This window comes from Gallinula chloropus (genome assembly GCF_964237585.1).
Source record: "Gallinula chloropus genome assembly, chromosome: 9".
In the NCBI taxonomy this organism is placed as follows: Eukaryota; Metazoa; Chordata; class Aves; order Gruiformes; family Rallidae; genus Gallinula; species Gallinula chloropus.
This window is the reverse complement of record NC_140094.1, coordinates 9,558,529-9,572,243: the sequence shown is the minus strand read 5'-3', so window position 1 is coordinate 9,572,243 and position 13,715 is coordinate 9,558,529. Positions and strand designations below refer to the sequence as shown.

At 40.7% G+C, this 13,715-nt stretch overlaps 1 protein-coding gene across 1 annotated transcript in view; it reads left to right on the top strand.

Moving 5' to 3' along the window:
* Positions 1-12,134, top strand: part of HOMER2 (homer scaffold protein 2) — a gene marked incomplete at its 5' end in the record, with an annotated part of 57,619 nt that extends 45,485 nt beyond the window's left edge. The window contains 6 exons of the mRNA XM_084268180.1: positions 2,360-2,452; positions 3,704-3,843; positions 5,367-5,523; positions 7,805-7,915; positions 10,371-10,451; positions 11,844-12,134. Of these exons, the coding sequence (XP_084124306.1) occupies positions 2,360-2,452; positions 3,704-3,843; positions 5,367-5,523; positions 7,805-7,915; positions 10,371-10,451; positions 11,844-12,032 (771 nt within the window). The 3' untranslated portion in view covers positions 12,033-12,134. The remainder of the gene's footprint in view (positions 1-2,359; positions 2,453-3,703; positions 3,844-5,366; positions 5,524-7,804; positions 7,916-10,370; positions 10,452-11,843) is intronic.
* Between the last annotated feature and the right edge of the window lie 1,581 nt (positions 12,135-13,715).

Here is a 13,715-nt window from a genome sequence, read left to right as displayed (position 1 = left end):
ATCAAGTGAAAGACTTTAATTTCATAACAAGCCAAGTGATCCTCTGTAGCTTTTAAAAATAGACTATTAGTAAAATCTGGTAAGTATTAATTAACTAAGAATAAAAAAGAAGCAACAGCAGAACTCTTTATGGCCTGACCTTTTCCGAGTGTATGGGATAAACAAAAACCAGAGACAGTCTTTCACCACCGTTTAAGTTACAGCCATCTTTAAGTTTGGAACAAGGATGAGACCGAAGGGTAATATTTAGGCTTTTAAAGCCAAAGATCTGTCACTGAGTTTGTGAAAAATTCAGTTACTGGTACTTGTTTCTGAGAGCAAATGTGTTAAATACATGTGTTGGTAAACTAGAGAGATGACTGAAATCTCTTGTTCACGGAGGTCATTATCAGGTTTATCCTGAGGGTTAGCTTTGCTCGCTCGTGTGTTACTTTTTATTATGGATATGGGGAAAAATGACCTTTCCTTCTCAGCTCACGTAATTTTTCACAGCAGTGTCCTGTGTGCTTTATGAAGATAGCTGCAAAAATAAAACCTGATAGATCACTTCCAATTCTTTTTGTCTTTTCATATTTCATACAGTCCATGAAGAACCCTCATAAATTTTTCATGCTTTCCCATAAAGATTTATTGTAAAAGAGAGACTCAAAACAGCCCTTTACTATTTGCAAGAAACCCAAGTGTAGAACTCGCTGTTGATACAATATTTTAGAAATAATCACTTTGTTATAGCTGTTCTGTCACAGCAGGAGGTACGTTTTGTGTAAAGTTGAATCACGTGAGGTGATAATGTAATGTAGCTGTGGCTAATGATCTTCAGAGGGATACAAAGGTAATCAAGTCACTTGTGCGTGTAGTGACTGCACATGCCATCCGAGAGCAACTGCCGCCATCCCAGAGCACGTACTTTGCATACACGATTTCAGCTGTTGTATAGAAAACAGCTGGATGGAGAGCTCAGTCTTCATTCATGAGCTTCATCACAGATCATAGCCTAGAACTGAAATTTCACTTGGCTTTGAGGATGTGCTCCCCCATGGGATTTGCAGACAATGTAGGTGTGTTTGTTGGAAATTTCCATTTGTGTGTGTTACACAAAGCACAGGTGCCTCCATGTGTAAATCCAGAATTCTCTTAGACCAGTTGGAGGCTTATTTTACCAGTCTTTATAGTCCCAGTATTTTACTGAGAGAGAGAGAATGCTAAATACCTGCTGTAAATCTAAAAGTTAGAAGATGAGATTAGTAAGTGGATAATGATTCTTCCCATTCCTTGACTATAAAATGTGATGTGTGTTCATGCCTTTATTTACAATTTTGTCATAAGTGTTCTGAATCATCTGAGGATATAATGACAGTCCTTTTATTCACAAACTGTGTAATAAAATAGATTTATTTATATGCACTTTTAATGTGTCTTTCCTTTCTAGTGTTTCAAGTTTCTCAAAACACAGGAAAGCAAGACCAAGCTGCTTTAGCAGGAAGACAAAGTTACCCATTCATATACAGGGTGCATATTAATTGATTTCTTTTTAATGCCTTTTCTTTCATCTTTGCAATCCTCCTTTTAAAACTTCAAACACTGTTTAAAGTGTTTAAAACCCTGCAACCCTGACTGGCTGTGATCTTACTTATATTTCAAAAGTGCTGGACTGGCTTCAGAGCGGATGTCCTACGGCAACTTGTGGAGATCGGGATCGTTACATTTCATCTTCATTTTTCCCTTTCCTAACCTCCCCCAGCTTGCTATAACCCGCTTACAGGAAGCAGTCAAGCCTTTCCCTGAAGCCTCCTACCTTTATTTTGGCCAGTAATAAGAAAATTAGACCAGAAAATCTGTGTTTTCATATGACCCCATCTCACATTCAGATCTATCCTTTTCAGCTTTTTTCTATGTCTTGATAATCCCTTCCTTGCATCCTGCAGATGTCTCATAAGCTCATTTGCATTCTTTAATTTAATTGACTTGCTCTTAGGAATAGAAGACAGATAATTTTTTTATCCAAACATATGTCTTTTTATACTTTCAACTTTAATAGACTGTCAACATTTAGTGAAACAGGAGGGGGAGGAAATAAACAAAACCAAATCAAACCAGAAGACACTAATAGATCCTTTTTGGTCCATGGGTATTTACTCCGATTGACCAGAGTTACAGATGTCCCCACGTTTAGAAACACACCCATTTCTTTTGAAAGTACATTCCTGCAAAGAATGAAAATGTTTTTTCTTGGAAAAAAAAAATTAAATTATCAAAATAACTTGTTCAATTTTGGAGATCTGTGAGCCATATAAAAATGGTAATCTGAACAGTTTAATGGATGATAAATGAGTTAAATATCTTTCATGTTTTTTTTCAGTTTGCAGAGAAATTCCAAGAAGTAAAAGAAGCTGCCAAACTAGCAAGGGACAGATCTCAAGAGAAAATTGAGACCTCAAGCAATCATTCCCAGGTTTGTAATTTAGCTTTAATGCCTGTGTGCATACAGGATAAATAATTTAAAGTTAAATTTTCTAATGGACTGTACCAGCTTTTGGCAGAAAGCTTAAAGTATATAAAATGAAGATTGCTGAAGGTAATTGTCAGCTACTGGACATTAACATTGTCAGAAGAATATTTTTCACCCATCCATGCTCTTTTCCTTCATTTATATCTGTTTTTTCAACAGTTCTTGAGCTGTTATAACTGTTGTACAGCAGGGAAAGCTATACACCCTTTGATTTGTACTCTTGCAAGTACGTGGGGTCACTGGAAAGTAATTCAGTGTGGTGCTTCAGCAGACAGTCAATGAGATTCATTGTGATACATCTTTTGGGCATTTCTGAAGTGCTGTCATAGGAGTTTGTTTTCCCAATGGAGAGACTGACTTTGAGGCCACAGTGCTTCCCTGCCATGGAAAGCTGTGCTGTGGGAGCAGAGGCAGTGCTTTGTTAGTGGGGTGTGGGACAGGCAGCACACCTTGATATAGCCAAAGGTCTCTGTGTCCAGGGAGATCTGAGTTTCTTACACATTGCGGGAACGGAGTGTTGTCCCAGTGCCTAAGCTTAACTGTAGTTCATTGTGCATTGCAGTAGGTGAGAAAGAACCCTGTTCAGTGAGCATTTTTGGCCTGGGCTAATGTTTGGAGGAAGGTTAGACAAATTTTGATCGGAGAGAAATTCAGATGCACAATCAGAAAAAAGTTGTGGAATGCTCTTCGTCTTGTGTCTAATCCCTTTGTGGGGTCCACAAATATCAATCTGAGAAGCCATCTTTGGATACTCATTTTTTAAGGACTTTAGCAATAGCCTTTATCATTCTCTTTGTTCTCTGCTGGTGACAACCACCAGGCAGTCTATGAGAGGTATCTCTTTGGAGGAGCAGTATCTTTTTCGTATTATTTTTGGTTTGTGCTTTGTGTGCTTCCAGGTGCACTGTATTATTTCATTATCTTAAAAAAAAAGGAAAAAAAAAAAGCTTGTCAGTTAAGACACTTAAAAAGTTGTTTTGAATGTTTTCTGTGTTATTATGGTTTTTTCATTCTTTTCAAACAGAGCAGTGTTGCAACCTAGATGTAAAGGGTATGTGTCTGTTACTGCTCTTCTGCCAGGAGAGCGTGTGCAGCCCAGGTCTCAGTAGAGTGCTATGGGATCACGATCATAAAGCAATTGGTGTTGTGGTGATGCCAGACATGCCCAGTGTTCGTTTGTGTATTGTGCTGCAGGAATCCGGACGTGAGACACCATCTTCCACTCGAGCATCTAGTGTGAATGGGACAGACGATGAGAAGGCATCACACGGTGGTCCTGCTGAGGCACATCTCAAGTCTGAGAATGATAAATTAAAAATTGCTCTAGCCCAAAGGTGAAGTTCCTCTAATACCTAAATTGCATTGGAATAGTGTGCTGTGATTATCTGGTGGCTAATGATATTAGCAGAAATTATTCAAATGTAATTGCATTAATTTAAAATGATGCAAGTAGTATGGGTGAATGAGCAGATTTTAGCACATTGAGAGATATTGACCATTTAGGTTTTTTCCTGATTTTACTCATGATAAAATAAGATCTCTTTTATTCTGCTGATGCCAACTCTTATAACCACCTTCATTTGTGAAGTTTTACAGCTACAGAAATAACACTAAAGCCATAGGGGAGCAATTGCTACTGATAACATGTGAAGCCAATTTCTTCCTCTTTGAGTTTGCTGCATTCGCTTTGATGAAAATAGATATGGATTTTTAAAATTATAAAAAGAAATTAACTCAACCATGAAAAGTTGAAGTGGGAAACATAATTTCACCAGGCTGCTTAGAAGTCTTAGGGGGATGTTGCTAAAGCTGTGGACAGTCCCCCTTGAAGTCACATTCTTTGCCGTTTGCTTTGATAAATTATTTGAAAATGCCAGGAAGTGTAATTTGCAACTGTAGTGAAAATACAGGCACTGGGATATGCAGAGTTACATTAAAATAGAATGATTCTCTACTGGGATCTTGCCTTGTCTGCTTCTTGCATGTGAATATGTTTGTGAATGGAAAAGAAATGTAACAGGATCAAGCTACTCTTAAAAAATCTATTAAAAAATAAGGCAGCAGCACCGTAAGCAGCATTACCCAGTGTGCGACTCTAAAGTTGCATATATTACATTTGCAGTACTTCATCTCTCTTTATTGACATTTCAATAGAGTAACCTATTTCAAATCATAATGTTTGCGTGTTCCTTCTGCTGAAGACACCTCCACAGGCATGTAGCAACTAGCACGTAGGGAGCTTCAAAGCCTTCCTTCCATTCAGTCTCTAAGCTCGTGCTCTGTGCTGCAGCTTGAAGCTTTGGGGAATCAGGAGTTTAATTCTTCGACATTACGTAACACTTTTATATTTAAGGCTGGGCATTTAAAAAAATAAAAATCAAATACAGGTAATGTCAACCCCCTGACATCTTCTGTTCTGAATTATCATACCACGTAGAGTCGCCTTGATGCACAGGTAGCAGGTCCCCCAGGCCTGCAGTGCCGCAGGCGCTGAGTGAGGCCCAGCCACGCCGCTCTGGGGTGAGACAGGCCCAGCACAGTGCTGGAGTAAAACCCTGTCTGCAAACAGTGGAGGTCCTGGCTGTCAGCTAAACCCAGCAACCTGGTTTGAGAGCAGGACTTTTGTTCCAGGAGCATAGGTCACTGTGGCTGGAGTTGATGGGTCCCTTCATTTTGGCAGAGACAGACAAATTAAAGCTTATGTTCTCCTTAGGCAAGCAATGACGAGGGGCAACAACATCTGAGCGTGCTTCAACCTATGTCTTGGTAAACACACACCATGGCGGGGGAGTTTGCAGTCAGGTGAGGAATAATCATGCACAGGGCTACAAGGTAAAGCCACTCTGTTTTTTTTCAGTTCATGCAACGTGAAGAAGTGGGAGACAGAGCTGCAGACGCTGCGAGAGAGCAACGCCCGGCTGACGACGGCACTGCAGGAGTCTGCGGCCAGCATCGAGCACTGGAAGAAGCAGTTCTCAGCCTGCAAGGAGGAAAATGACCAGCTCAGGATCAAGGTAGCAGAGCATACCCACAGGAGAGACACCTCTTCCAGTTAGCTGCTCCTGACATTGCTCCTTGTCTTGGATTTCTGGGTGGGGAAGGGAGTTGGGGGTGGGAGGGGGTGTGTGTGCCTGTGTGTATGTGTGTTAGGAGACAGGCTCTGTCTTTGAAAGAGAGGTGGACACAAGGACCATTAAGGCAGCTGCTCCCCTCTGCGCCCAGTGAGCAGGGAAGTTCAAAGGGTTGAGGATCAGTGGGAGGACTGGTGCTGCTGCATTAGGTGAAGCTGCCTGTTGGCAAGGGTTGCTAACTGGGGTGATAAAACAGAAGTTTTAAAAGGGGCATTACTATTGCATATCCCTTTCAAAGCTCACTTAAATACTGCCAGATGATGAATGAGCAAAAAGCAAGGATCTGGCCTGATTACCTGCAGGAAACCAAGCTGGGAACCACTTCAGTATGAGAAGCAAATCCTGGTGGCAGACAGTGGGCTGTGAGCACTGTGGGCTATGAGCTCGTTCCTCCATCACTAATGCTGGGCACATCTCTTCCAGAAACCTTTCAAGACTCTTGTCAAAACTTTTTTCCTCTCCATTACTGTGCACATTTCTCAGTACCGTAAGACTGAGGGTAGGCAGCGGCTACAGCAGAGAACAACTGAGAAGTTTACATTTTTAAAGCCTGAGTTTAGAGTAGTCATTGTTACAGTCCCTCAAATAATACTGGGCTGTCTGTCAAGCGCTGGTAGCAGCCCCACACAGTGCTGGCCATAACCTGGACACAGGGAAACCTGGTTTCTCTGCGCACCACTCGCAGAGATAATTTCACTCTGTTCATCTGAAATGTCTTTGAAAAAAGCTGCTCCCTTTCCCTGTTCACTTAGATGGATCACATTTGGAGTAGAGATCAGATTGTTTCAGTCTGGTGAGCACTTTTCCTTTTGGTTTCGTGTTTGCTTTCAAAGAGGGGAAGGAATTTCATATCTTTTTGTATGTCAGTAGGCTGCAAGCACTGTTGCAGTGTTGGACGTGGCCTGGGTTGCACACTAGCACTGAGATTCCCCAAGGAGGAACCTTTTCCTTAGGTAGATGCCCTCTGTCTATGTGCATGTATCTTAGGTGTGCACAGGGATAATTCAGAGATCAAACCAGAGCTGCATTAGCTGATGTTGCATTAACAGATTAATATGAACTGTTACATGATTTGGGTTCCTATTTCTAGTCTCTTCTGGACAGGGAAGAAGTAAGAGACTAGAACATTGTGTTATAAGAAATTAGCATAACTTTCTATTTTCTACTGAATACTAACTACTAATTTGTAGGGTTTTACTTCTCTGTACTGTTGCAGAGAAAAGTTGTTCTAATCAACGTTAACTGATGAAACATGCCACATCTCAGTAACTGTAGCCTGGATATGAAGAGATTATTAAAACACTGCCTTACTACAGCCACAAAGCTGTCATACTGTCATACAAAGGCTGTGCAGCAACGCTGTCTGCATAACCTCCTGAGTAGGTTCCTTGCTTGGTGCTCACACTGCACCACTGCAGCACCCTGGGAAGTTCCTTCTCCTGTATTAATTGGGTCAGAATTTTTTGCATATTGCTGCATCTTCAAATGAGGGAAGTTGTAATCCCAAAGCAACGTGAAGCCGAGAATTAAAATACATACTTTAATGAGCTGGCCTGTTGGCCTGTGGGGAAGTACATCTCCTGGGAGATAAATCCAGGGCTGGCAGGAGGAGGTATGGAGAGAGCAAAGTGCGTCCCTGGGCGAGAGAACGAAGTGGCATATGTTGTTCTGAACTGGTTCATCCCCCCAAAGTTTTGATGCTGTGTCCCTTGTACTGTAGCTAGAATAATAAGGAATCCCTGAGGAGGCAAAACTGGAGTGCTGGAGAGATTTCTTCCCCTTGCTGCGTTAAGAAAACCCATCCCTTACAGTCTTGTCTTGGTTTCATGGAAGTGAAGTGCAAATTTTATCCCCAGCCCCGCTTATTTCAGCAGCTCAGTGTTTTGTGCATTCTTGAGTGATTGTCTGAGATCCTGTGCAAGAGAGAATAAACACAGTCCCCAGGCTTCCTACTGGATGTGTAAATTGGCTCTTTTTAATGAAAGAAGCAATATTTTTGTGCAGTGAATCAAGTGCTATGATCTCGGAAGCAGATCCATGACAAATCAACAATGTCCATGCTTCCTTCTGCTCTGGAGAGCGATGACCCTTTACATCAGCAGTGGTCTGTCTCAAATTTCCAGAAATCTGAAAAATTTCAACTAATGTCTGACGTTTCTTAAAGATTGAAGAACTGGAGGAACAGTGCAATGAAATAAATAAAGAGAAGGAAAGAAATGCACAGTTGAGTAGACGTCTCCAGGAGCTGGAAACAGAGCTTCAGGACAAAGAGCTGGTAAGTGCCCTGGACACAGGAATGACGTACTTTGGAGTTTGAGTGGCTCAGTCTGCTTCTCATTTGGGGTGTAGATTTGTGGGCAGGATCACCTACAACCAGAAGCAGCCCAGTGTCTCAGAGTATCACCCGTTTCTAGATTTTCCACATACAACTCTTCAGCAGTAGTTTAATAGAGTTCCTCAGTCTTAACTGCATGGTATGTTACATGCTGTGGCAGCACACATTAATTTGACAGTGGTTAACAAACACGATACTTTAACATCTTCAACACTTTACTCCTAATAGAAGAGCCGGAGTGGTGAAACAAGTTGCCCAAAGCCAGGCAGACCTATGCTGAGAAGAGTTTCAGTTGCTAGTCCCCACATCCTGAATTCCCACAGTTATCAGAACCATCATTAAAAGACGTAATTTGCAAAATATCTCAGCATTTGGGTAGCAAGTCCTGTTTCTTGACCTGGATGGCTTGTAGTCTTCAGCTTTGCTGTTTTACAGTCTCACTCTGATCTCAAGACTAATGCCAAGAGTGAGAAATTCAGATTCATTTAGTGTACCCCAGTTTGTAATTTTTGACATACAGGGTGTTCATTTTTCTAGGGAGAACGATGTTGATGGCTTTGAGCCCCTGAACAGTAGGGAAAATAATGGTATCCTTGTTTTTTCCTTCATTACAGTGACCAAATGCTCTGTGCTGGCTGAAGAGAAAAAGCTATCAGCAGGTGCTGTAAAGTTTGCCATGTGCCATTACAGCATCTCTGCTGGTGCTCTTAAAAGCAATGCTGTTAAGGGGATGGCACAAGGAAATAGTTTAGGGAGATGGATTTTGATGCACTGTTATAAATATAATATGTTTTTCAGCCCCATATTTCAAAGGAAAATGTCATGCTTTCTTCCCAACCTTTCTGTGGTAATAGCATGTATAATAACCCTTATTCTCTGCCAGCATTTTCTTCAAGATTCACATTTTTATGGTAACAAATGAACCAGAAAATTGATTGACTTGTGACTATTACACACCTATCTTCCATTTATGCTGACAATATACTAACTTGTTTTCAAACTGCATACTTACATTAGTGGGTTCTTGATTAGGTGTAAACCACCTGTAAGTAACCTTTTCATGGTTTGCAATTCAAACCAGCAAGAAGCCCTTCCTGGACACTGCTGTGTGAGAGCTGCTCATATCCTCTTTGTGAAGGAGGGAGAAATTTAAAGACATGGGAGTCAGGACAGAGCTATCTAGTGAAATATTTATATATATACCATATGCCTTGTGCCATATACCACATACATAGCATGTATATAAATATGCACACCCTGTATTATACTATAAAGTAAGTATACAGTACTCTGTATATATGTGTGTGTGTGTGTGTATATATATATAGAGAGAGTATATATAGTATAATATATTTTGAGATGTTCTCTCCCAGGTATTATTTATGCACATTCAGATATATGTCCATGGGAATCTGGTGACTTGAGAAAAAACTGTTATTGTCTGGTTCTGTGGAAGGGCCTGACCTGTGATTCTGTTACACTCGTGTTGTGCTCTAGGTTAGGGTAGAAATCACATTTCATAGCCAAGAAATCTGCCTTCCAGATAGGACTGGTCTTGCAGCACTGTGTCAGTACAGCTCAGAGGGGATATACCACTGCTGGCTCTTGAGACATCACTTACATGGGCAGTTTCTGGAGGAGGGTCTTGAACTCTCTTCAAGGCACAAAGTTTCTCTAGACCTGCCAAGGTGCTTTTCAGATGCTGTGACATTCTTCCTGTAAAACGTACAGGCTTTCTTCACGTCTCTCCCTACTGCTCTCATTGGTGGTGTTTGTGGTGTGAATGCGTTCAGTGCTCTTCATTTCCATCAGAGACATGATCTTCTGTCAAGTCACATTGCTCTTCTCATTAAATCCTTTCAGCTAGTCTTCTCAATTTTGGTAGTGATGCCAGAATACAAATTGAGGGGGGGTTGTCTGAGCTGTACAGTGGAGGAGAACCCATTACAGCTGTGCTCTGTAATGATGCTTCTGTGTATTCTGTTTGTAATGCCGTTGACCCTTTTTTGCTGCCATATATCATTGAAAATTCATGTCTAATTTGCTCTTTGCCATCATCTATATGTTGTTTGAAGCACTACAGCCTTGTTGAAAGTGTCTTTTGTATAGGTATGTGGTTTTGGTTAAGGTTTCATTAAAATAATTAATGGCATTCATGCTAGAGATTGGATTACATTGTCTGGTTTAGAAAAACAAGGTAAAAGATATAGTGTCATTTTCTAGTAGAAAATTAGCATGTGTTTTGGAATGCAGACATGCTGTTTTGATTATTTTATATCCAGATACCGTGCAGAATACAATAAAATATGTGAAGTCATTTCATATTCTCAAATTTTCATTATATTTTAAATTGAAGCTTGTATTAATTTTATTTTTTAATTTTATCTTTTCAAAGGAACTGGAAGAGCTGAGAAAGCAAGGTGAAGTTATACCACAGCTCATGTCAGAATGTGAATCTATGTCTGAACAATTACAGGTACAGTTTAGCAATTAATTTTAAAATAGTTGATACATTTATTTTCTTTCTTGTAGCTATATGCTTTTCTCTGCTCAGACTTCAGTGTTTTGAGGCAAAAGAACTCCAGTTTGTAAAAAAGAGGAAAATGCTAATTACATGCAGAATACACTGTGCCCCTCCCAGCACAGGAGTAATTAAAGAGCTCCATTTCTTTGCCTTGCTGTTTGCAGAAATTGGTTTGCCTGGGATTGCATTGCATTTATCTCCTGCAGATTTCAGGCTATCCTGTATCCTGCATTGTTTCTGCTGTTCTGGGCTTGTGAGCTGCCCCACAGCCATGTGTGTCAGGCAGCACTCCGAGACCTGCGGCTAATTGCCGCAGTGGCACCAGGGAAGGCTTTTTGGAAAGAAGCAGATGAGTGTAGCTACACAGCACCAGGGAGAAAACTGTTCACCTGAGGATGCATTTTACATCCTGCGTCATTCCTTCCAGCACAGCCTGGCTCGCTGTGGCTTGGTTCTGCACGTGAGGCTCCTCTCCTGGGAGGTGCTCACTCAGAGCAGAGCTGGATGGGCTGCAGGGGCTGGGCTTTGGGCATCACTTGTTAAAGTCAGGGCTCATTAAATGCAATAAATTAATCCGTGAAGGAGAACAAGTATAATCAGTCTTGTCAAAGAAATAAACTCCCATAGATCAAATGAACCATCATTCTGATAATCTAAATGATCAAACATAATCTGGAAGGCTGCTGAGGAGTGCAAGTCATGGAAATGGTTAAAATATGAACATTGTTTGATTCAGCAAGGTGAAGTATGTTGTCTATGGCTTTTGGTGAGAAGAAATGTGCGATCGCACACATGTAATGGAGAACAATAGGCAGAGGAGCTAACGAGAGGGGAAGGTAATAGAACAGACTGCAGCAGAAGTGTGAGATGTCTGCCCTGTTCCTTGCTGAGTGCTCAGACAAAGTGGAACTTGAAAAAAATACCAATAAACGCAAAAATGCTGAACAAAGCAATATTATTGCTCAGGCAGAATTTTCTAAGCTTGTTTTTCAAGGCTAAACCACCATAGATAATTCCATGTGTAATTGGTGGCACAGTGTCTAATTCTGCAACTGTAGCAATGACAGAAATATATGCACAGTGCATGATTTAAATCCAGCTGAATTTTAAGATACCAACCAAATGACAAAATCTGATGCAAAGCGTCTTTTCCAGTTAAGCTGTGTCCTTTCCTGCCTGGGCTTTGTTTCTTTCTAATCTGACTAGCACATGTCACTTGCTCAGAGAGGTGCTCCTCCTAATCACTTTGCAGAAGTCAAAGCAAACTTTTTTCTTTCACTTCACTGTTAAATGCTGTTCGCCCTTCTTCTCTATGATCATCTTCTTGTCTCTTTTGTCTTTAAGGCTGCTGAGCAAAAGAACAAAGATCTTGAAGAGAAAGTCAGAACTCTAAGGACAGAAGTTGAAGAGAGCAAACATAGGCAGACCAACCTTAAAACTGAATTAAAGAATTTTTTAGATGTACTAGACGGGAAGATAGATGAATTACATGATTTCCGACAAGGACTGTCTAAACTTGGGGTTGACAACTAGATGGCAATAGATTTTTTTTTTTTTTTTTTTTTGTAATCTAGGATCTGGATGTTTGATGTTTTGTTGATCCCAAACGTGTGTTTTACAAAATATAACTAGAATGTTCCACTTGTTTGCATCGTTTTTGTACATAGAGGCTGAAAATTTGCTGTGGGGTTGTTTTTTGGGGGGTCTGGGGTAGGGTTTTTTTTTATTTTGTTTTGTTTGTTTATTTTCCAAACCAATCATGCTGCTCATTGAATTCTGTTGAGATTAGAAACTTTCTATATTGCTGCTCTGGCTTCGTGGGGTTGGGAACAGGTAGAGCGTTCTGTCTCAGGAATCTGGAACTAGATCTACCTTAAAATGAATATGCAGTTAGTTGTTGCAGGGAAATTTATATCTTTCTTAAGGGCTGTTGCAACCATAGAAACAGAAAACAAGTCTCTTTCTTGTCTGGACTATCAGCACTCCTAGCAACATCCACTTTTATTCCTTGGCGGAGCAGAGAGATTAGCTGGAGCTCCTGCAGTTCGTAAAATGTGCCCGTGATGAACTGCAGTCAAGTGAATCACTTCACACAGATGCCAGTATCTTTAGGGACCACGTCAATCAGACCTGATTCATCAGAAAAAATCCAGTGGATTTCAGATAACCTCCAATACAGGTTGCATGTGCTTGCCTGGACCCACACAGCACAAAGTCAAAGATGTAGAATTGAATTTCAGCTCTTTAAGTCATGCATCTCACCCAGTAGGTGAGGACAGCTTCTCTTGCTTAGCAAGATCATCTCTCTTTGGCCTTTGATTTTGAACCCATATAGTTCCATCATCATGTGCATCCCTGAAAAACAGCCACCTGAGTCTTGGAACCGGATATTTATTTTACAAAGCAATATGTTGCTGGTTTGTACACAGGGCACCTCTGTGCAGCTTGGTTGCTGTTGATTAACTTTTGCAGTGGTGAAGAATAAGATATTGGTCTGGAAAACAACATAAGGTTACTTGAAGGTGTTGCTCAGAAGCAAGTTTCTGCCCAGGAGACTGGCAGGGTCCTGACCACATGAAAGCAAAATCTTTTCATATGATTCCTGTGTTCTCACCTTGTGTATCTTTGACACTAGATGGTAGTTGGTCACCAAGTTAGACTGTCCAAAAAGAACCCCATCCTAAGAGGCAGAAATGTTTATTCTCAAACTGATTATTCAGCAGCTCTAAATAAGTTTTAAGACATGCAGGGTCATATGTTGGGCTCCACCAAGAAGGAAGTTCATTCATCACAGAGATCTAAAAAGGGCCAGAGCAGAATTCAGCCCAAATTTTGCCCTTGCCCCTTGGTCTGCCTTCAGCTTCTCTTTCTTCTCTCTCCCTAACCTGGTTTGAAAGTCTATTTACAGGTCATCTGAATTAATTCAGAAAAGAATTTTTATTTAGGTGACATCATTATTACCTGTTTACTTCAGACAAAAGCCTGGTTAAGCACTGCATTAGTTCACTCCAGCAGTGACACAGAGAAAATAGCCATGTGCTTTTTTTTTTAGGGACCTTTTTTTTTCCTCAGAACAGCTCTATTAAAAAGGTGACCTTTAAAGAAACGTGGGTTATGAGTGAAACATGCATTTAATATCATTTGCACATGGGTATGCAATCTCCATGCTGGAGATAGGATCTGCCTGCAATTATCCCTTGAATTTTCATTTAATCT